General features: G+C 42.7%; 1 protein-coding gene and 1 long non-coding RNA gene across 10 annotated transcripts in view; both read right to left on the reverse strand.

The window, feature by feature from the left end:
- Window positions 1-12474: 12474 nt before the first annotated feature.
- Window positions 12475-16876, reverse strand: LOC115648008. Its single transcript, XR_003999429.1, has 2 exons — window positions 15053-16876; window positions 12475-14875 (listed from the first exon to the last, which is right to left on the reverse strand). It is a non-coding gene; the product is annotated as an uncharacterized LOC115648008 (long non-coding RNA).
- Window positions 16877-20109: 3233 nt separating this feature from the next.
- The window catches only part of ASXL2 (ASXL transcriptional regulator 2), a 237837-nt gene continuing 233335 nt past the window's right edge, over window positions 20110-24611 (reverse strand). For all 9 annotated transcript variants that reach the window (XM_030555054.1, XM_030555056.1, XM_030555057.1 and 6 more), the window contains one exon: window positions 20110-24131. In XM_030555054.1, coding sequence (XP_030410914.1) covers window positions 21663-24131 — 2469 coding nt within the window. In that variant the 3' untranslated portion in view covers window positions 20110-21662. The remainder of the gene's footprint in view (window positions 24132-24611) is intronic.

Below are 24611 nucleotides of genomic sequence, written 5' to 3' on the forward strand. Positions count from 1 at the left end.
AAGTCATGGAATCCATGACTTCAAGGACAGACATGCAACCTTAATGATAACTACTCTCTGGGAACAGTTTTTCAACTAGTTATGCACCCACCTTATAGTTGTTCCATCTGGGTTGTATTTTCCTAGTTTTTTTTAATGAGGTCATGTGGGACAGGATCACAAGCCTTACTAAAGTCAAGATATACCACATCGACCACTTCCGCCCTATCCCCTCTCAACGAAAGCTGTCAGGTTGGTTTGACATGATTTGTTCTTGACAAATCCATGCTGACTGTTATTTATCATCTTATTATCATCTAGGTGTTTGCAAATTGGTTGCTTAATTATTTGCTCCATTATCTTTCCAGGTACAGAAGTTAAGCTGACTGGTCTGTAATTCCCCGGGGTTATCCTTATTTCCCTTTTCATAGATGAGCACTAGATTTGCCCTTTTCCAGTCCTCTGGAATCTCTCCCGTCTTCCATGACATTTCAAAGATAATTGCTAATGACTCCGATATCTCCTCAGTCAGCTCCTTGAGTATTCAAGACGTATTTTTTCAGGCCCTGGTGATTTGAAGACATCTAACTTGTCTAAGTAATTTTTAACTTGTTCTTTCCCTATTTTAGCCTTACCCCACGTCATTTTCGCTGGCATTCACCATGTTAGACGTCTAATTGCTACTAACCTTTTTGGTGAAAACTGAAACAGAAGTCATTTAGCACTTCTGCCATTTCCACATTTTGTGGGGTTTTTCTCTCTCCTCTTTGAGTAACTGGCCTGCCCTGTTGTTAGTCTTCTTGTTGCTTCCAATGTATTTGTAGAATGTTTGTTGTTATCCTTTATGTCTCTAGCTAGTTTAATCTCATTTTGTACCTTGGCCTTTCTAATTTTGTTCCTACATGTATTTGTTTATATTCATCCTTTGTGATTTGACCTAGTTTCCACTTTTTGTAGGACTTTTTTTTGAGTTTCAGATCATTGAAGATCTCCTGGTTAAGCCACGGCGGTCTCTTCCCATACTTTCTATTTTTCCTACGCAGTGGGATAATTTACTTGTTTTTCCCCTTAAATTTGCTTCCCATGGGATCTTACCTATCAAATCCAAGTTTCCTAAAGTCTGCCTTCTTGAAATCCATTATCTTTATTGTGCTGTTTTCCCTCTTACCATTCCTGAGAGCATCAGTTCTCATAAGAACACAAGAATGGCCATACTGGGTCAGACCAAAGGTCCATCTAGCCCAGTATCCTGTCTACCGACAGTGGTCAATGCCAGGTGCCCCAGAGGGAGTGAACCTAACAGGTAATGATCAAGTGATCTCTCTCCTGCGTGACAAACAGAGGCTACGGACACCATTCCTTACCCATCCTGGCTAATAGCCATTAATGGACTTAACCTCCATGAATTTATCTAGTTCTCTTTTAAACGCTGTTATAGTCCTAGCCTTCACAATCTCCTCAAGCAAGGAGTTCCACAAGTTGACTGTGCACTATGTGAAGAACCTCCTTTTATTTGTTTTGAACCTTCAGGATGGTGCTCAGTGCCTATAATAGGACAAACCACCACAGGGTGAGTTACTCTTCTTTAGCTTAGTGAGCGCTTTCCATCCTTTGACCCTTCAGTTCTATTATCATCAGTCTTGGGCATTGAGGAACCTGGACCATCGGACTCATTTGGCATGCCAGAGACAGGGCTGGTCCTTTGTCTCTGACCACCAGGTCCTCAAGGAAGGGCAGAAGTATGCAGATTTAAGAGCTTGTTCATAAAATAATACCACAGATAGCCCCACTACTTTTCATGTGGCTTGGAGCTTTTCTGGCTTTGTTCCTTACTTTAATAAAGATTAAGGCTTTGGCCTCAGTGTGAGTATCCTTGCTAGACACCCTGAGGCTCCCTAAAAGATACTGAACTCTGGTTTTAATTCTGGGTAGCTTGATTCTGGGACAAGAACCTTATTACCTGCTGATCAACTGGCAAGCAATACAAATATTATTAACCTTCAGAAAGAATCAGGCAACAGTGGTGAGCTAGCCAGGAGACTTGAGTAGCATGTGGCAACGTTATTCAGGTGTTTCAGGTGTCAGACACGCAGGAGACTTACGTGGAGTAAACCAGCATTAGAGAGCACAAGCTTTCCCTGACTCAGTCCAATAGGGTTCATTGTGCCCTCTGTTTTCTCTTGGGCACGTCAGCACCTTTTTAGCTGTTTCTTGGCAACACATTATTGCTCCTGGTGTGGTTTTTGTGGTGTTTCTGCTTTCATTGCACCTTTCCCATCCCTCAGTGGTAGTGCTTGATTTTTTTTTTAAATCTCAACTAGTCACATGTTGTGGGTTTTGTTGAATCCTGAAAGATCGGAGGGTGCGTTGTGTGTTTAAAGTTTACAGACATGTTGAGGGCTTTGTTGAATTTGCAATATTAGGTACCTGAAGTTGAAACAACAGTCACATCAGAGCTCAATGACGCACACTGTGAGGTGGCAGGAGAGTTGATTTATATTTTAGTTGTCCTCCCAGGAAGGCCACAGAAGTTCAGAACCTGTGTAGGTCTACGCTACTTTGTGTTAGTCCCCCTGCTCTCCTGGGCTACCCACTGATCCGTCTACTGAGGACAAACTGTGCCAGCTTGCCACTGCACCCTGTGGAGCCCGATAGGGTAAACACCTCTTGATTGCTAACATGCTAGCCATTAAGGGAAGAGAGGGAGTAAACCCTAAATCCTATACTTCTTTCTGTGTGACTTGTTCAAGTTAATTGTTAAACTCACTTCATAAGCAATCATGGGATAAGAGGGAAGGTTCTCTCATAGAATATCAGGGTTGGAAGGGACCTCAGGAGGTCATCTAGTCCAACCTCCTGCTCAAAGCAGGACCAATACCCAACTAAATCATTCCAGCCAGGGCTTTGTCTAGCCTGACTTTAAAAACCTCTAAGGAAGGGGATTCCACCACCTCCCTAGGTAACCCATTCCAGTGCTTCACCACTCTCTGAGTGAAAAAGTTTTTCCTAATATCCAACCTAAACCTCCCCCGCTGCAACTGGAGACCATTACTCCTTGTTCTGTCATCAGGTACCACTGAGAACAGTCTAGATCCATCCTCTTTGGAACCCCCTTTCAGGTAGTTGAAAGCAGCTATCAAATCTGCCCTCATTCTTCTCTTCTGCAGACTAAACAATCCCAGTTCCCTCAGCCTCTCCTCATAAATCAGACAGCTGCAGCAGCACAGGAGCCAGCAAACAGAGCTGTAAACAGGGGAGTTTCAGTGGGAGTTTCCAGGGGGAGGTTGCAGGGGAGACTAAGACAGAGGAACCGACAAGCAAGTCAAGGGATAGAGTGGTAGTCTGGTGCCTGCTGGGGGCTTGTGTTGTGTTGACTACCAGGCAGCAGGTGGGAAGGCCATGACTGATACAGAGGCAGCAGTGAAAGACACAATGAGGATGAGTGGATGTGGAAGCTGCAGCATATACATGATCCTGGAGGGGGCGCCTGAGAAGAGCTTTGTCTGCATGAAGTGCCGCCTGATAGAGCTGATGGAAGAGAAGATCCGAGGACTGGAGATGCAGGTGCAAACTCTGGTTGAGTTCAGAAGGGGGTTTGAGCAGATGATGGAGCACAGACACAAGGGGGCTGAAGGGATAAGCTAAGATGTGCAGATGAAAGCAGGACCAAATAATTCAGAGGAGAGACTGCTGGGGGAGGAAAGTGGACGGTGGAAGCATGTGACTAAGAGAACCAGGCAGAGGAAAAGAGGGGCCGGTGAAGGAGAAATAGAACTCAGGAACAGGTTTGCAGAGTTGGAAAATGAAGAAGGGGCACAGCAGGTGGTCGCTGAAGGAGAGAGGGCAAGGAAAAAGAGAAGAGCTGATAGTCCTGTAAGAGGAGGGGAGGAGTCAATGGAGACAACACCAAATATGAGCCCCAGGAGGACTGCAAGGGGGAATAGGAATTGAGAGGACTTGCAGCCGGTGGGTGCGGGAGATAGACCGGAAAAGCGCACTGTCACCAGGAAAAGGCAGGTCTACGTGATTGGAGACTCCTTACTGAGAAGAATAGACAGGCCTGTGACTAGAGCTGATCGGGAGAACAGAAGGGTGTGCTGTATGCCGGGTGCTAAGATACAGGATGTGGACCTGAGGCTGAAAAGGATACTAGCGGGAGCGGGGAAGAATCCGTTGATTGTCCTTCATGTGGGAACGAATGACACGGCTAGATACTCTCTGGAATGTATCAAGGGAGACTATGCCAGACTGGGGAAGATGCTTAAGGAAATTGAGGCTCAGGTGATCTTCAGTGGGATTCTGCCGGTTCCTAGAGAAAGGCGACAAAGGTGTGACAAGATTATGGCGATCAACAGATGGCTCAGGCAGTGGTGCTATAAGGAGGGCTTTGGGACGTACGGCCATTGGGAAGCATTTACGGACAGAAGACTGTTCTCTCGGGATGGACTTCACCTGAGCAAGGAGGGAAATAGACTTCTAGGATGGAGGCTCGCTGACCTGATTAAGAGAGCTTTAAACTAGAAATTTGGGGGAGATGGTTGGGAGATGTTCGGGAGATCTCCACGCCGGAATTTAACCTTGAGAGGGAAGTAAACGAAGTAAGAGAGGATACAGCCATGGACAGAAGAATTGGCATAAGGAGGAAGGGTAGTGTAGATAACAGACTAACAGGTGATGTTGGTGGTAGAATGTCCGTGCCTAACAGGGTACAGAATGTGAGTGAAGCCAAACGGCAAAAATTAAGATGTCTGTACACTAATGCGAGGAGCCTAGGGAACAAAATGGAGGAACTAGAGCTACTGGTGCAGGAAGTGAAACCGGATATTATAGGGATAACAGAAACGTGGTGGAATAGTAGTCATGACTGGAGTACAGGTATTGAAGGCTATGTGCTGTTTAGGAAAGATAGAAATAAAGGCAAAGGTGGTGAAGTAGCATTGTACATCAATGAGGAGGTTAACTGTAAAGAAATAAGAAGTGATGGAATGGACAAGACAGAGTCTGTCTGGGCAAAAATCACACTGGGAAAGAAAGCTATTAGAGCCTCCCCTGAGATAGTGCTTGGGGTGTGCTACAGACCGCCGGGATCTGATTTGGATATGGATAGAGACCTCTTTAATGTTGTTAATGAAGTAAACACTAATGGGAAATGTGTGATCATGGGAGACTTTAACTTCCCAGATATAGACTGGAGTACAAGTGCTAGCAAGAATAGTAGGGATCAGATTTTTCTGGATGTGATAGCTGATGGATTCCTTCACCAAGTAGTTGAAGAACTGACAAGAGGGGATGCCATTTTAGATTTGGTGTTGGTGAGCAGTGAGGACCTCATAGAAGAAATGGTTGTAGGGGACAACCTTGATTCGAGTGATCATGAGCTAATTCAGTTCAAACTAGATGGAAGGATAAACAAAAATAGATCTGGGACTAGGGTTTTTGATTTCAAAAGGGCTATCTTTAAAGAATTAAGGAAATTAGTTAGGGAAGTGGATTGGACTGAAGAACTTGTGGATCTAAATGCGGAAGAGGCCTGGAATTACTTTAAGTCGCAGCTGCAGAAACTATCGGAAGCCTGCATCCCAAGAAAGGGGAAAAAAAACATAGGCAGGAATTGTAGACCAAGCTGGATGAGCAAGCATCTCAGAGAGGTGATTAAGAAAAAGCAGAAAGCCTACAAGGAGTGGAAGAAGGATGGGATTAGCAAGGAAAGCTACCTTAGTGAGGGCAGAACATGTAGGGATAAAGTGAGACAGGCTAAAAGCCAAGTAGAGTTGAACCTTGCAAAGGGAATTAAAACCAATAGTAAAAGGTTCTATAGCCATATAAATAAGAAGAAAACAAAGAAAGAAGAAGTGGGACCGCTACACACTGAGGATGGAATGGAGGTTAAGGATAACCTAGGCATGGCCCAATATCTAAATAAGAACTTTGCCTCAGTCTTTAATAAGGCTAATGGGGAGCTTAGGTGTAATGGAAGGATGACAAACAGGAATGAGGATATGGAGGTGGATATTACCACATCTGAGGTAGAAGCCATACTTGAACAGCTTAATGGGACAAAATCGGAGGGCCCGGACAATCTTCATCCGAGAATATTAAAGGAACTGGCGCATGAAATTGCAAGCCCGTTAGCGAGAATTTTTAATGAATCAGTAAACTCAGGGGTTGTACCGTACGACTGGAGAATTGCTAATGTAGTTCCTATCTTTAAGAAAGGGAGAAAGAGTGATCCGAGTAACTATAGGCCTGTTAGTTTGACATCTGTAGTATGTAAGGTCTTGAAAAAATTTTTGAAGGAGAAAGTAGTTAAGGACATTGAGGTCAATAGTAATTGGGACAAAGTACAACATGGTTTTACTAAAGGTAGATTGTGCCAAACCAACCTGATCTCCTTCTTTGAGAAGGTGACAGACTATTTAGACAAAGGAAATGCAGTAGACTTAATTTACCTAGATTTCAGTAAGGCATTTTATACGGTTCCACATGCGGAATTATTAGTCAAATTGGAAAAGATGGGGATCAGTATGAGAACTGAAAGGTGGATAAGGAACTGGTTAAAGGGGAGACTACAATGGGTCATACTGAAGGGTGAACTGTCAGGCTGGAAGGAGGTTACTAGTGGAGTTCCTCAAGGATCGGTTCTGGGACCAATCTTATTTAGCCTTTTTATTACCGACCTTGGCACAAAAAGCGGGAATGTGCTAATAAAGTTCGTGGATGACACGAAGCTGGGGGGTATTGCTAACACGGAGAAGGACCGGGATATCATACAGGAAGATCTGGACGACCTTGTAAACTGGAGTAATAGTAATAGGATGAAATTTAATAGTGAAAAGTGCAAGGTCATGCACTTAGGGATTAATAATAAGAACTTTAGATATAGATTGGGGACGCATCAGTTGGAAGCAACAGAGAAGGAGAAGGACCTTGGGGTATTGGTAGATCACAGGATGACTATGAGCCGCCAATGTGATATGGCCATTAAAAAAGCTAATGCGGTTTTAGGATGCATCAGGCGAGGTATTTCCAGCAAAGATAAGGAGGTGTTAGTACCGTTATATAAGGTGCTGGTGAGACCCCACCTGGAATACTGTGTGCAGTTCTGGTCTCCCATGTTTAAGAAGGATGAATTCAAACTGGAACAGGTTCAGAGACGGGCTACTAGGATGATCCGAGGAATGGAAAACCTGTCATATGAAAGGAGACTCAAAGAGCTTGGCTTGTTTAGTCTAGCCAAAAGAAGGCTGAGGGGGGATATGCTTGCTCTTTATAAATATATCAGAGGGATTAATATTAGGGAGGGAGAGGAATTATTTAAGCTTAGTACCAATGTAGACACAAGAACAAATGGGTATAAACTGGACACTAGGAAGTTTAGACTTGAAATTAGACGAAGGTTTCTAACCATTAGAGGAGTGAAGTTCTGGAACAGCCTTCCAAGGGGAATAGTGGGGGCAAAAGACATATCTGGCTTTAAGAGTAAGCTTGATAAGTTTATGGAAGAGATGGTATGATGGGAGAGCCTAATTTTGGCAACTGATCTTTGATTATCGCCAGATAAGTATGCCCAGTGGTTGGTGATGAGATGTTGAATGGATGGGATCTGAGTTACTGCAGAGAATTCTTTCCTGAGTGCTGGCTGGTGAGTCTTGCCCACATGCTCAGGGTTTAGCTGATCACCATATTTGGGGTCGGGAGGGAATTTTCCTCCAGGGCAGAGTGGCAGAGGCCCTGGAGGTTTTTCGCCTTCCCCTGCAGTGTGGGGCATGGGTCACTTGCTGATGGATTCTCTGCAGCTTGAGGTCTTCAGACCACAATTTGAACACTTCAATAACTCAGGCATAGGTTAGGGATTTGTTGTAGAAGTGGATGGGTAGGGTTCTGTGGCCTACTTTGTGCAGGAGGTCAGACTAGATGATCACATTGGTCCCTTCTGACCCTAGAATCTATGAATCTATAAGTCATGTGCTCCAGCCCCCTAATCATTTTTGTTGCCCTCCGCTGGACTCTTTCCAATTTTTTCACATCCTCCTAGTAGTCTGGGGCCCAAAACTGAACACAGTACTCCAGAAGAGGCCTCACCAATGTCAAATACAGGGGAATGATCACATCCTTCGATCTGCTGGCAATGCCCCTACTTATACAGGCCAAAATGCTGTTAGCCTTCTTGGCAACAAGGGCACACTGTTGACTCATATCCAGTTTCTCGTCCACTGTAACCCCTAGGTCCTTTTCTGCAGAACTGCTTCCTAGCCATTCGGTCCCTAGTCTGTAACAGTGAATGGGATTCTTCCATCCTAAGTGCAGGACTCTGCACTTGTCCTTGTTGAACCTCATCAGGTTTCTTTTCGCCCAGTCCTCTAACTTATCTAGGTCCCTCTGTATCCTATCCTTACCCTCCAGCGTATCTACCACTCCTCCCAGTTTAGTGTCATCTGCAAACTTGCTGAGAGTGCAGTCCACGCCATCCTCCAGATCATTAATGAAGATATTGAACAAAACCGGTCCCAGAACCCACTCCACTTGAAACCGTCTGCCAACTAGACATGGAGCCGTTGATAACTACCTGTTGAGCCCAATGATCTAGCCAGCTTTCTATCCACCTTATAGTCCAATCATTCAGCCTATACTTCTTTAATTTGCTGGCAAGACTACTGTGGGAGACGGTATCAAAAGTTTTGCAAAAGTCAAGGAATAACACGTCCACTGCTTTCCCCTCATCCACACACCCAGTTATCTCCTCTTAGAAGGCAATTAGGTTAGTCAGGCATGACTTGCCCTTGGTGAATCCATGCTGACTGTTCCTGATCACTTTCCTCACCTCTGAGTGCTTCAGAATTGATTCCTTGAGGACCTGCTCCATGATTTTTCCAGGGACTGAGTGAGGCTGACTCGCCTGTAGTTCCCCGAATCCTCCTTCTTCCCTTTTTTAAAGATGGGTACTACATTAGCCTTTTTCCAGTCATCCGGGACCTCCCCCGATCGCCATGAGTTTTCAAAGATAATGGCCAATGGCTCTGCAATCACAACCACCAACTCCTTTAGCACCCTGGAATGCAGTGCATCCAAGTCCATGGACTTGTGCTCGTCCAGTTTTTCTAAATAGTCCCAAACCACTTCTTTCTCCACAGACGGCTGGTCACCTTCTCCCCATACTGTGCTGCCCAGTGCAGCAGTCTGGGAGCTGACCTTGTCTGTGAAGACAGAGGCAAAAAAATCACTGAGTACATTAGCTTTTTCTACATCCTCTGGCACTAGGTTGCCTCCCTCATTCAGTAAGGGGCCCACACTTTCCTTGACTTTCTTCTTGTTGCTAACATACCTGAAGAAACCCTTCTTGTCACTCTTAACATCTCTTGCTAGCTGCAACTCCAAGTGTGATTTGGCCTTCCTGATTTCACTCCTGTATGCTTGAGCAATATTTTTATACTCCTCCCTGGTCATTTGTCCAATCTTCCACTTCTTGTAAGCTTCTTTTTCGCGTTTAAGATCAGCCAGGATCTCACTGTTAAGCCAAGCTGGTCGCCTGCCATATTTACTATTCTTCCTACACCGGGATGTTTTTTTCCTGCAACCTCAATAAGCCAGCTCTCCTGGACTCCTTTCCCCCTCATGTTATTTTCCCAGGGGATCCTGGGCATCAGCTCTCTGAGGGAGTCAAAGTCTGCTTTTCTGAAATCCAGGGTCCATATTCTGCTGCTCTCCTCTTTTCCTTGTGTCAGGATCCTGAACTTGACCATTACCCTTTACCTTCCCTTCTCTGCCTGGATCTAAAATCAATTTCTTCTTCTTCCTGTATTTGTTGATGTAGCAGGATTGACTCATCTAGATTTTTTTTCTCTCAAAGGTTGGTTGCTAGGTATCTGGTCCTTGGATTGGTAACTTGTTAAGAGATAGGAAATAAAGGGTAGGAATAAATGGTCAGTTTTCAGAATGGAGAAAGGTAAATAGCGGTGTCCCCCAGGGGTCTGTACTGGGACCAGTCCTATTGAACATATTCATAAAAGATCTGGAAAGGGGGTTAACAGTGAGGTGGCAAAATTTGCCGATGATACGAAACTACTCAAGATAGTTAAGTCCCAGACAGACTGCGAAGAGCTACAAAAGGATCTCACAAAACTGGGTGACTGGACAACAAAATGGCAGATGAAATTCAAATGTTGATAAATGCAAAGTAATGAACATTGGAAAACATTAATCCCAACTATACATATAAAATGATGGGGTCTAAATTAGCTGTTACCGCTCAAAAGAGAGATCTTGGAGTCATTGTGGATAGTTCTCTGAAAACATCCATTCAATGGGCACCGGCAGTCAAAAAAGCTAACAGAATGTTGGGAATCATTAAGAAAGGGATAGATAATAAGACAGAAAATATATTGCCTCTATATAAATCCCTGGTACGCTCACATCTTGAATACTGTGTGCAGACGTGGTTGCCCCATCTCAAAAAAGATGTATTGGATTTGGAAAAGGTTCAGAAAAGGGCAATAAAAATGATTAGGGGTATGGAACGGCTGCCATAGTAAGAGCAATTAATAAGACTGGGACTTTTCACAGCTTAGAAAAGAGACAGCTAAGGTGGGATATGATAGAGGTCTATAAAATCATGACTGGTGTGGAGAAAGTAAATAAGGAAGTATTATTTACTCCTTCTCATAACACAAGAACTAGGGGGTCATCAAATGAAATTAATAGGCAGCAGGTTTAAAACAAACAAACTGAGGTATTTTTTCACACAACACACAGTCAACCTGTGGAACTCTTTGCCAGAGGATGTTGTGAAAGCCAAGACTATAACAGGGTTCAAAAAAGAACTAGATAAGGTCATGGAGGATAGGTCCGTCATCAGTGGCTGTTAGCCAGGATGCGCAGGAATGGTGGCCCTAGACTCTGTTTGCCAGAACCTGGGAATGAGCAACAGGATGGATCACGTGATGATTCCCTGTTCTATTCATTCCCTCTGGGGTACCTGGCATTGGCCACTGTCGGAAGACAGGTTTCAGAGTAGCAGCCGTGTTAGTCTGTATCCTCAAAAAGAACAGGAGTACTTGTGGCACCATAGAGACTAACAAATTTATTTCAGCATGAGCTTTTGTGAGCTACAGCTCACTTCTTCGGATGCATAGAATGGAACACACAGACAGGAGATATTTATACATACAGAGAACATGAAAAGGTGGAAGTATGCATACCAACAGGAAGAGTCTAATCAATTGAGATGAGCTATCATCAGCAGGAGAAAAAAAAACTTTGAAGTGATAATTAAGATGACCCATATAAGGTGTGAGGGGAACTTAACATAGGGAAATAGATTCAATTAGTGTAATGACCCAACCATTCTGTTTAAGCCTGAGTTAATTGTATCTAATTTGCATATTAATTCGAGTTCAGCAGTCTCTCTTTGGAGTCTGTTTTTGAAGTTTTTTTTGTTGCAAAATTGCGACCTTCAAGTCTGTCACTGAGTGGTTATAGAGGCTGAAGTGTTCTCCCACTGGTTTTTGAATGTTATGAGTTAGAGTGAGTGAATGGAATTAGTAGGGAGTTCTGGGGTTGCCTGTAGCATGGCATTGGGAATCTTTGTAAGAAAATACATTAAGGAACACGGAGGAGGAGTAGTGAAGTTGAAGGACACTCAGTTCATCTCTGAGCATTCTAATCCATAGGACTTTGAGTCATGTGTTCGATATGGAAGTAGGGCATAAGAAAGGAAAGGCTAAGGAGGTGAAAGGGATAATGGAATTCAGAACTTAAAAGTTCAGCTGCATGTTGCCTCAGCAGAGTGGTTAGCTCTTTTCCATAAGAGGCAGGAGTTGGAGAGAAAATTAGAACAGAGTCAGTATTAGGCGCAGGAGGCTTGGGAAGATTCACATTGTTGACAGACCAGGGCTGCTGCCAGCTTGAAATCGCTGGATGACTCCATAACTCTACACCCTGCTATTATGCCAACAAAACTGTGCACACTTTTGCTTCAGCTGGAAAAATCATACTTGTCAATGGGGATGCACTTTAACAGATTGGATTGCAGGAGAAGGCGGGAGAAAGCTGATGATTCTGTAAAGGAGAGAACACACTCTGCCAGGTTTGACATTTGTATTGTGGTTAGAGCACAAGACAGAGACAGAACACCTGAATTCTATTCCTGACTGTTGACTCAATAAGTGATCTTGGGAAAGCCAATGTGTCCATGCCTCAGTTTCCTCATATGCGAATGAGGATAATATTTACTCATACCTTACAGTGCACTAATATAATTCTAAAGCAATTTGAGATCCTGAGATGAAACACGAGAGAAACGCAAAATGAACAACAACAACTTGGTGTTCACAAGAAATCTTTCCCCATGAAATGTAGGGAGATGGTTTAGAAAAAAAACATACTTGGCATTCCTGCAGTGCCGGACCTGAAATTAAGTCATTCAGTGTTGTGTAGCTTGCTACTTCATGTTCTTGAAAGAGAAGAGAGCAGCATTTAAAAAGATATTAACAGCAATGGTGACCATAAAATCATATGCTTTTATTTAACATAAAATGAAACATTAAGATAAAATACACATTTATCCATGTGCTGAAGAACTATTGTATTTTACATTCATTTATGAAGCAGGTAGTTTTACATAACAAAAATAAGGAGTGAGGGGAAGAGGAACTTAATCTTCAGTAAGACATAAGCCACAAGGCAGGCTTTCGCTTTTCAAAGTGCTACCTCCTATGCACACACACATCTCAAAGTGACAAGATACAAATATACTGTTTTTAGCACTCCTCAGATCCTTCTTAATGCTGGTGAGAAGCTAAGGTGGAATGTTATACAGCAGACCCCGAAGCAGACTTTTAAAATTATTTTTATTTTTCATTTGGGGAGAGAATCAGTTTACTAGAAGGACCTCTGCCAATCTACAAAGCTGCAATATTATGGGCCACATATCTCTCTGCTGTGATTGCTGGTTCGATGGAACTGACCCATTAAGTTTCTTTAAATGCCTGGAAATTGGGTCATTTCCTTATTAAGGAGGAGAGTGAATTACAATAATCTTATTGTTCAGTACAAACTTATCACTGGATAACAACAGAAAATGACCATTTCTTATTTAAGTTAGATTGCTTGCCTCTGCTAGTTTGCAAAGGGACTGTTTTAGAATCCAATTGCCAGTTGGATGCACCAACTATCAGGTCACTTTCCCCAGTGTTGGGACTGGGGTTCAGCTGTGACATCTTATTATAAAAGACCAAATCCAGGAATATGTAACTCTTGGCACAGCTCTTTGAATAGAAACACGATTCAGCCTCTGAGAAGTGCAACTGAAAGAAAACTCACAGGGGAAAAGCTGGCTTCTAAGTTTTAAATGGAGCAGGAAGGGATGGGAGCTGCAGCAGTACCAGCAGGACTAGGAATGTTTAGACAAAAAGTGCAGCAGATCAAAACAACATATACTTTATATTTTTTTCTAACCCATATATTTTAAATATTAAAACAAATATAAAAGCTGTAATTCTACATCAGGCTTGTGGTAACTCAAACTTTGTTCTCAAAATTAATGTCACCAGAATCCTGAGATGGACTTACAGCCTTTTTAGGTACATTTATGTAAAATATAGTTGTATATATACACACACATATACACTCTAGTTATATATACATATACACACCCAAACAGTGTAACCTTCTGATAGTGCAACTGTTCAGAGTGAAAACCCCTTTGAATGTGCAGATTGCAATTCAGGGAAAGAAAGATAAAATGCCTTTACTAAAAAACTATCTCACTTCGTGTATGTAAATAGAGGCCTGGCATATTTTGGGGTGTTTGGAAAATAATCATAACAACAACAAAACTGTCCGAGTTTTCTTTAAAGTCAATTTCCCTTCCCACGAACCCCGATCAGAGAGTTATTGTAAACACAGTTCTTGTTTATCTGAGAGATTCCAGCAGTTTTTGCAGGGAGGTTTGGGCTATGGGAAACACAGTGGCTCCAATTTGGGGATACACCTGAGCTGAGCGCAGCACCATGCAAAAGGTAAATGGGCAAATGTGTCTGTGTTTCACCTTTATGCATCAGATTCTTGAGCCTTCTGTCAGCCCAGAATAGCCAGAGTGAAGTAAGTTCTAGCCATGCCTCCTCCTTTACTCAGTGTTACCCCACACCAGGGACTGACAGAGAGTCAGCTCTGTCTCTCTCGTGCCACCAAGGGAGATTTGCTAGTTTACAGCCCCTGTACATGTGTAGTTGGTGTCCGGGGGACAGAGGAAGGCCCAGAATTGGAGCCACTGATCAAAAGGGCTGCAACTTAAATGTATTGTGTTCCTGAATGATTGGGCTAATATAATCCTGAACATTGCCATAAGAGCGTTACTGTAACAAACCAGACAGATCTGTGATGGTAATTACTGGGGGTGGGGGAATGGACGTGGTATTATAGTACAAATCAGCTGTGACACATGCACTATGGACTTTAGCCTAATCCTGTAAGGTGCATTGCAACCTCAGCTGCTACTAATTTCAATGGTAATTGAAGGTGCTGAAGACTTCACAGGTTTGGGTCCTTTATTATGTAAACTGCACTGGATGTGCTGTATATAATGCACATGAATCACAGCTGATTGTTATCGTAGTCTGCAGCCACCTATCACTTCCCTTCTAACTAGAATTTTGTCTTTTTTATATTCATATAATTTGTGATCTTGTACCTCTGGGAATCCTGATCTCCAAGTTACAGCATTGTGTAACCAGAATTCGTATGAGGAATGTTGCCAGCAGTCTCAGCAGATTTACTAGTGCTTCCCCTTAGGGAGTTTTCATGGGGTCCTGCCCAAGTATAGTAGAAGAGAACCCATTCCATCTTTCAGTAGTGACTGAGGGCACACATCACCCTCTACAGTGATACTGGACCCAAGAGCCTACAAAAGAAAACTTATTAGCATGTGTTGCCTTGAAATCCCAAATATACTGAGGCTTTGGCATGTTGTATTCATTCCCCATCTGTACTATCAGAGGATCACACAAGAATTAAACTATTAGCTAAATTTATTAAAATTCCAATGGTTGCTTTTGATTTTAGTTGAGTAGCTTTGTACCTGTATGTCTCTTTGGCAGTGCTTGTATAAAGCTCCACCTCAACTCCTTGTCTTCTCACCATTGATTGTTCTGTGTGTTTATGAGGCAAAATAGAATAGAGCATGAAACGACACACAAACAGGACATAGGACTGAAAAAAATGTCTGTACTGTATTTCTAAAACCGCTAAACTATTCCAATTCATTCTTTGCTGAGCTTCAAGCTTGTTTGCTACCCTACAATCTGCTGCAGCAGCAACTGCTGCAATGGTAAGAGGCAGTGCTCATCTCTCTCTTTTTACATTAATACATAGGTAGGAACTCCAACCAGCTCGAATATTTTTAATACAATTAAACATAAAATAAAAGAATATATGAAGTAGATACAGTATATTTATATACATTTTTTTTCAAATACTTAAATTCTTATGTAAAATATGATTCTTCTATATTATTTGTGAAAAAATACAACTTTTAAAATGGTGTCACCTTGATTTTTCTATACATACCTTCTATTCCAATTTAAGTCCCTTTTAAAAAGGCAAAAGAGAGACGAAAGTTTATCATCTTCTAAATCATGTTTACAAGCCTTGTGGTCAAACAAAATGAAAGAGCATCTGGTAAACACTACTGGATTTTTGTTTTAAGAATCCCCACTTTTATTGCATTAATGGAAAACCCAAGTGCTTTCAGTTCCCCTGCCAGGGAAATCATCTCGGCCCTGCTGAGAAACTGCACACACACAATACCCTGTATATCTAGTTCACAAATCTTCCTTTGTCATTTTTTACACAAATATTAAAATATATATTACTTAAAATATATTACTGTAAGCTCTTAAAATTGATCTTCTTTCGTATCAAATGTATAGCATTAAAAAAAAGTAACAAAGAAAACTCATGGTCATCCTAGCAAGAGTTTGAGCCATTCTCCCCTTGGTGGCAACAGGACTTGAAGTTTCTAAGAGACTCACTCTCACTCATGCTGGTTTCATGCACTCTGGATTAACTGAGGATAGTTTCCAGAGCTGTGAGATACCATAGGCAGTAACTTCCTAACAACAGGCTCCTCCCCTCCTGTGATAAAGCCATACTAGCTGCAGCAGTTAGCAACACCCAAATGGGAGGATGCCACCCCTTGTCCTCCCCCCTTCACTGTAACAGTCACATTTTCAGAAGTGATCTTCAGTTCTGAGTGCTCCACCTAACACCCTTAGTCCTGATTTTCAGAGGTACTGAAAGCTGGAATTGTGGATACTCAGCAGAATCCAGTCCCCAGGATTGAGGCATCCTAAAACTGGTGGCTACTTTTGAAAAATTACTCTAAATGAAAATTACTCGGAATGAAATGCAGAAAGCCTTCCTCATTGGACTAAAGCAGACACAGCCCAGTTCCCATTAGTGTGTCCAGCACTGCAGCCTTTACTCACATGTATATTCTTGTATTCTACAGGACCACTCATGTGACTGAGAAAGAATTGGGCCCATAACCATCTTAACAGCCTCTAGAACAATTTAAATTGACAGAATTTAAGCAGTAATGACCAGCTGTGAGGACATCTGGAAGTAACTTCCAGGAAATGGCTTCTTAACATTTTTACTCTTGGAAACCTAAGTACAAGTCTGCTGATAGGGTCCATCGTTTTCCTCACATTTAAAGAGACATTGTCAGCCTAAAAACAAGTTTCCTTCCCTGTTACTAATGCTATCTCAGAAACTTGAAAATCATTTCTAAAATTCCATTTACTTCTCCATTCATGGAATGTGTATATAAAAATAGTATCAGAGGGGTAGCCGTGTTAGTCTGGATCTGTAAAAGCAACAAAGAATCCTGTGGCACTTTATAGACTAACAGATGTTTTGGAGCATGAGCTTTCATGGGTGAATATCCACTTGCATCTGATGAAGTGGGTATTCACCCATGAAAGCTCATGCTCCAAAACATCTGTTAGTCTATAAGGTGCCACAGGATTCTTGGCTGCTTATATAAAAATATTTATTCTTTGCACTCAACTGTGAAACTAGACTGATCAGTTCCACTTTCTGGTTTTCATGCTGTAGGGTCTGGATTGCAATCCAATCGGGAACATTTAAATCTAAATAACCTTTTCTTGTTATGATGTTTTATGTCACAAACATTGCTTTGACATTAGGTATTTTGAGTATTCTATTTTTACATTGGCATTTATTATAAAGTGCTATCACTGTAATATCTGGATGCTAAAGCCAAAAATGTTATGTCTAAACTACTCCGCAATGTCCCTTGACTAACAGTAGCCAATAGGAAAGGTTTATTATTTTGCTGAAGAAACATTTTGGGACAGACAATTAGAAAGAACTGGGGCTGACGGGAAAAGTGTCAGTACTAAGACTGCTGACTAACAAGTGGAATACTCCTACTCTGGCTTCACGTTTTCCTATCTGAAACAACTGTTATGCAATACCCAGCATTGTGAAATGTGCAAAGCTTTCATGGTTTTGGGCAGACCTATTCATTCAGTAATCCAAACCCCATCCTCTCTAATGGTTACCTAGCCACATAACGCCCACTGGTGAACCTAGGGATACTGTTCTATCAAGTTCCAGATAAAAAGCTTGTTTAATTGTGGTAAGATCAAAACCTTCCAGCCAAGAGGATTCATCGTATTGGGAAGGGGTAGCAACCGTAAAACTACTGACCCAACCAAATATAGCTAAGGCACTAAACTGAGCTGTAAGCCTCTAGATCACCACCTAATAAGGTTATAGTGACCACTAAAAAAGACTGTGGAGTCCTTCTGACATCTTAGTGGTCATTACAAATCCCTAGATCTAGTTCCCTTCTTGCTGGGATATTGACTCTGTACAGTAATTCAGTTCCTCCAGTAGTATTTCATGCAACAGCAGCTACTTATGACTCACAAGCAGCATCACACAGAGAAATAGGTGTACAGAACATGGGAAGCCAGACATGCAAATGCCAACTGAAGTGACACCACAAATGTTAAGGGACTTGAGGATTAGAATCAAAATTAGGGGCTCTACTTCTATTTTAAAATATACTGCTGAAAATAAAACTTCAGATCTTTTAAAGTGAAAGTTGCAACAGGCATAAAATCCCAACAATACTAACTGGCCCATAGGCTACTTTGTGCTGTTCCATCGATGTCTTCTACTCCCTTCTCAGGGCCGGCTCCAGGGGTTTTGCCGCCCCAAGCAGCCAAAAAAAAAAAAAAAAAGCCGCGATCACGATCTGCAGCAATTCAGTGGGAGGTCCTTTGCTCCGAGCAGGAGTGAGGGACCCTCCGCTGAATAGCTGGACATGCCGCCCTCTCTGGAGTGGCTGCCCCAAGCATCTGCTTGCTAAGCTGGTGCCTGGAGCCGGCCCTGTCCCTTCTTAAGAGGCTTGTCAACGTAGGAAAATTACACCTGTATAAACTAAGGTGTGGATTTAAAAACTGATATTATACCAATGTAACTTCCCCTGGACATCACTATTATTCTGGTGTAAGGGCTTGTCTACATGACCCCCTGTTTGGAATGCATAGACCATATGGGTGAGAACCAAAAGATACCTAGTTTGTGTTTTAAACAGGGCTAAGTCAACAAAAACTAGGTACTAAAGCTTTAGTTCATGCCTGCAGCATCCACACAGGGGAGTTACAGCATGTCATGCTAATGTGCACTGCAATTCAAGCCCCATAGTCGAAACTGTGAGACTGTATACACCCAGCAAAGGAGTGCCTGTTTTGGTTTAGTTTATGTCAGTTGGGAAGGAGGAGTTATACCAGTATATATCCACACACACACACATATAACATTATACCTATGACCAATGGGGAGACCAAAAACTCGGTACACAGACTGGATATCAACTGATCTTAGACCAATTGGCAGGACAGCCAGGCATACAATCATGAGTTTTGGAAGAAGGCTATAAAAGCTGCTGACCCTGATTAGGGAAGTGGCAAGAAAGAAGATAAATCATTATACTGGTATAACTGGTAAAACTTTCCTGTGTAGACAAGCCCTGAGATAGCAAGGAAACAGAAATGGATACGTCTCTCTCAGTGCTTCAGAGAACAGGAGTCTTGTTCATTTTAGTTGCCAGTTAACTCTGTGCATGATACCATAATGTCCATCTGACACTGTATCCCATAATTCAAAGGATGCTGCAGAACTGCTTTTTGCACTGGGGAAGAGGAAAACTGGAAGTATTGCGTTACTATGCTAATGGGCACTTGCTCTAGAATGCACTAGGCCCGTAAAACAGAAGTACACCGCTATGACAGAATAAGTATTTTTGCACAGCAGAAGCCAAAATGGTTCTTTTGCTTGGTTTGCTTTTTGCATGCACACCAGCATCACTAGCTATAACATCTCGTATGTGCCAAATCTGAGGATATTTGCTTACTGCTGAAATGCTGATGACAGTGCATATTTGGCATGTCATAAAAAACAAGGTGCTATTTTTGTTGGTGTTAATTTTTCTGCCATGGAGCGATGGATTTAAAAATATTTACCTACGTACAATATGGGGACATACCCCCCCCCCAAATTTAGGTTGAGCAAGACTGAAGATGGGAATATCACACAGTTTATGATATTTCACTGCTGATAATCTCAGTTTGGAAGGTGGCACCCAGAGACAGGCAGGGAGGGAGATATTTTCAGTATCGAGGAGTTAGGCACTCGACTTTCTTATCAACAAATAAATTGCCAAATAAAATGCATTATGTACAGTCATCTACATTGCTTATATTTAACAACAGCACCCCAGATACTCTTTTCATGTGAGGGGAAGGAGGAATAGTACATTCAAACTGGAAAAAAAGCCCAAAGCTCTGAGAGGACTAGCTAATGGGGTATCTACTGATAACTTATTACACCTACTTTTTTAATATTGCTTCATTTTAAAAACGACTTTGGATTAAAAGTGATTTCTATGCCCTTTCATCAAAAAGATGCATGAATTTCTATCTAATCAACTTATTTGTTTCTTAAACAGAGACAACATGGAACTGGATGTGATTCTTGAGCCTGATGTTCTTTGCTGGGAAGAGGACTTTACCTATAGATAACCTAGTGCTTTGATACTGTGAAATGTGAGTTGGAGTTTGCTTAACTCACACTGTAGGAAGGGATGGGCATTTAAGTACTTTACTGGTCAGCCTGTTATACATTCTTGTTTCTGAGATGATGGTGCTGTAATACCTGTTCAATTCTGATTGATTAATTTGGGCGACACTGTGAATATTAATGTTTTTGAGAGTGAAGGATTGATATCACTAGCTGCAACCTGGCATTAGATAGGCCAGCACTGGGTAATCTCCTCAAACACAGCTTTGCCAGTAATCTCATTCATGACAGTAGCCCCCACTATGCCAGTCCTATGATCCCCCATACTTCTGCCAGTGCTCCTCATTCTTGACTATTGACTTCTATTGCTAGAATCCTGGGTGTCTGAGTAAAAACTGGAGATCAGGCCAAAGGATTTGATGTTTTGAAACTTGAAGAAATGTCCTCAGGGGACACTGATGCAGCCAACCCAACCCTTGTGTCCTATGCCTTACAGTTAGCTAGATATATGATCTTCTACATAAATTAGCTTATTGTGCAGGTCCTCATTAGCCATGGCCAGCTTCCTGGCAAACAACATGTCAGCAGGTGTCATTTAGTGCATTTAACTTGTATAATGTATTGTCATGTTTGATGGTTGGAAATTGTGGGGGGACACCTCAATACTAAGACTGTAATGCCTAATAAAGCAAGTTTGTGACATGTAGTTCAATTCATATTAGAGATCTCTGCTTTAAATGGTCTCTTAGAGTTGCTAATAGTCACTAGTTGCTTTTTATTACTTGAGTTCTTGAAGATTATGACTACTATAGTTGCCTTTCCAATCTTCCAGAAGTAGTTGAGAACCAAGGTGTTGCCTTCCCATGGACAATGTTATTGTAACTGATGAGTTGGAAAGGGAATGGTATACAACAAAAAACCCCAGCCACTATTGCACAACCCACTTTGGCTTCCAGAAACCTAGAGTCGGGGGGAAACTGATAGGCAACCATTTGAAAGGCTGTTATAACACTAACGCCGCCCACTTCCCAAACATCTGAATTAACAAAAGACTGAGCCAACCCTGAACTGAGGCTCCAAATGTCAAAGTTCTGTGCCAGATAGTATAAAGGCTTCAATCTTCTCAATCTCCCAGTTCTTTTAATTTTTCCTATTCTTCTCTTTTGCCATGGAAAGACCAAGGGGCTAAAGTTTGGCTGGAAGTTCTCTCATCAATATAGAGCAGAGCTTAGGCTAACCTGGGATAGAGACTGATAGGAGGTGTGGTTAATGAATCTGCAGGACAAGTCAAACATTGTCTCCTAAAAGATTGAAAAAATAATTTTTAAACAAAATGTGACATTTACATGATTCCTTAAGTGCAAACTCTTGTCACAATTCACACAGCTGAGCTCACTTAGACTCACTATACAACAAGGTGCTCTTTCTTCAATGAAAGAAGAACGCTACTCTGTATTCCTGATTCAGTAATGTGTCTCTTGTGCAAGGCAGTAGAACTCCTCTTTCTTCCTGCAAAGAATTTCAAAAGGAGGCACAAAACCAAGCCAACCTTCTCCTCATCCCATATGTCTCAATTACTGTACTACAAGGCAGGAGACACAGAGCTTAGAGGGACCGATGCAGTCATCATGGCAGAAGGCACCACAACCCTTGCACATGATCATGGCTTTCAACCTGCAGTAGCATTTAGAAGGCGAATCCTCCATATTGTTGTCATCACCAAAGGCTTGAACTGGGATGGTCTGATTGTGGTTGCCAGGGTTCACAGCCTGGCTGGCGGGAATGGTGGTTACAGTTACAGAGAAAGACATGACGTTCCCCATGCTACTGGCCAACTGATTGCACTTGGATAGCCCGGTCATGAGAGACCCTTGATTCACGTCTGGAGAGGTGGAGACATTTATAGTGCCACTGTAACTAGGACCAATGAGCTGTGCTGCAGTGTTTCCATATAGCTTTGGAGGATGCGAATGGGAAAGCAGTGGAGGCTGCTGCAACACAGAGTCTGAAGATGGTGCAGAAGCACTGTAAGCTTCAGGATTGCTGTGCATCATTTTTCCCCTCATAGCATGTGCCATTTGCTCCTGGGCTGCCTGAATTAAATCTCTTGCTAATGCAGTTCCATCAAACACCTGGCCTCCTGGGAACTGGTGAACACTCTCCTGGCTGTCTGCTGCTTGCTGAGATAAGACGGCCTCCTTCTTTACATTCTGTCTAACAGGCACATTGCAGTCTGAAGAAGCGTTTACACTGTGTGATACCTGTTCTCTTTCATGCTGGCCAGAAACTTGGGAAACCAGGGATTCCTCTTTTACAATGATATGTTCATGTTCATCACCAGTACTCTCATCATCTGCATCTCCTTCATCACTGCTGCTACCATTGCCAGCTATTTCTTCACATTCCCCAAATTCTATTTTTGGATCATCAGAAGGATCATTCCGACACAAGTGGGTCTCAGGATTCATGGACAGACCTCTCCTGAAACTCTCCGACCCACGACCATAGGTGGAAATATTCAGCAGGTAATGGCCAGACATGGCAGGCTTGGATGTCCTCCTACCCATGAAACCCAGCATGAATCTCTGACTGGTGGAGCTGTTGTCTAACTGGAAACCTGAGTGAACGAGGCTGAGCTGTGAAGGCTGCAGGACTGAGAACAGATTCTGCCTCTGAACCCGTTTGATGAGAGTCTGAAGGATCTGCTCTTGAGTGGCTTTGTCGAGTGCCTCTTGGCACTGGTATTGGTCAATACTAGTGCCCCTCAGGTCCTTTCCGGAAAAGAGGGGAAAGATCCTTGGAACATGGGGCAACTGCCTGCTTGGGAAAAATATCTTTCCAAGTTGCTGCATTGCTACATTTGATTGTCTCTCACTACTTTCCCCTCCAGAGCCATTCCCAGCTGTGCTTGTGGCACTGGAAAATGCCGACCCTTTTGATTCATTTGGAGCTAATGGGACAGTTTTCATTTCTACTTTGGTGAGAGGCTTAGGCATGATTAGTTCCATTGGGACATCTTTACCTTGGAGCAGCTGGGTGACCAAGGGATTGTTAGCAGGAATATTGGAGCTTGTCTTCAGAAGGGGCCCACTTGTGCTCAAGGGAGCTATATGTACTTTAAGGCTAGGGGCTACCGACAAAGTGCTATAGGATGGACTAGAGATAGTAGATGCTACCGTAACACCAGCCTGATTTTCTGAGGTTACCACTGCCAGCGAAGACATGAGAGGGGAAAGAGGTTTGCTCTTATGAATACTTAAGCTGGTCTCTTCTGTGGCAGTAAGTGCTGACTTAGTCACATTTTTGTCAGCACCTGCTCTGGATACATTGACATAGACTGCTTCATCCCTGACAGGTGGCGCCCCTGAGATCTGGCTTAGACCTGCTGGAGCTGAAGGTGCTTTCTCTTGTCTGTCATTACTGAGAGTATATATGTGGCTTGAGACCACGGATGGTCTGGAAACCTGACTTACAGTCACATTTGGAGCGCTCACTTTTATTCTGTTCATTTTCTCTAATGCTGGTGGAGCTGGTGATGATGAATCTTTTCCTTTGTTGCTGGTTGCAGTTCTGGATTGTATTGTGGGCGTTTGCTGTAGTTGTGCTCTAGAGACACTGAGAGGTGCTGTCCACTTTGTGGCCTGGGTCTCCGCTTGGGAATGGGTCCCTGGACAATGGGGAAAAGGCCTTCTCGTACTTCCCCCGCTTCCAGTTCCTGCCAGTTCCAGTGCACTGCCCTTAATTCCAGTTTCATTGGTTCCATTTGTTGCTGTACTACTCTTCTCCTCTCTTCCTCCCCCTCCTGGGCCACCACCACCTCCTGGACCAGGCCCTGGGATGGCTCCTCCATTGGAGGCGGCAGCGGCAGCGGCTGCTGCTGCAGCAGCTGCCCTCTGGGCCTTGGCCAGCTGGGCTTTTGCTTTGATGTCTGCCAAAGTCCTGGCCCCTGTTCTTCCAGGACTGGTGACAGAGGTTGGAAAGAAAGCCCTGGGAGAGACCTGGCTAGCAAGAAATGGCATTGGGGAGATTCTGGAGACAGGAATCTGGAAAAAAAGTAGAAAAGAGACACCATTGAGCAGAAGGGAATTTTCTACTCACAAATTTTAAATCTGTAGCATTCAGAAATTTATACATTAAGACGAATCCTTAGTAGTCTTCAGTTAAATTAAACAGGAAAAACGGCTGGTAAAGATTTTTTTAATAACAAACTATCTAATTTAATCCTGTGAAGGCAGTTGAGAAATCCAGGGTACAACAGGCATGAGAGAGAATTCAATGCCCATGTAGCTTCGTCTTGGAAGGGGCAAAATTATGGGAATAAGTAATTCTGGATACACGTTTCTGATCACCATTTAGGTCAGAGACATGAATTATTGACTGTGTCTACAAATCAGGCAGTGAGACAATAAAGAGCATAAACTGTGGGTGCAAGTAATTGTGGGAACAATTTTACATCAGCAATTATTTGTATCCATGCTTCTGCATCCATAAAAATGGAGGCTGTTTTTGAAACTACTACCATA

Source organism: Gopherus evgoodei, chromosome 3 (genome assembly GCF_007399415.2).
Source record: "Gopherus evgoodei ecotype Sinaloan lineage chromosome 3, rGopEvg1_v1.p, whole genome shotgun sequence".
Classification (NCBI taxonomy): Eukaryota; Metazoa; Chordata; order Testudines; family Testudinidae; genus Gopherus; species Gopherus evgoodei.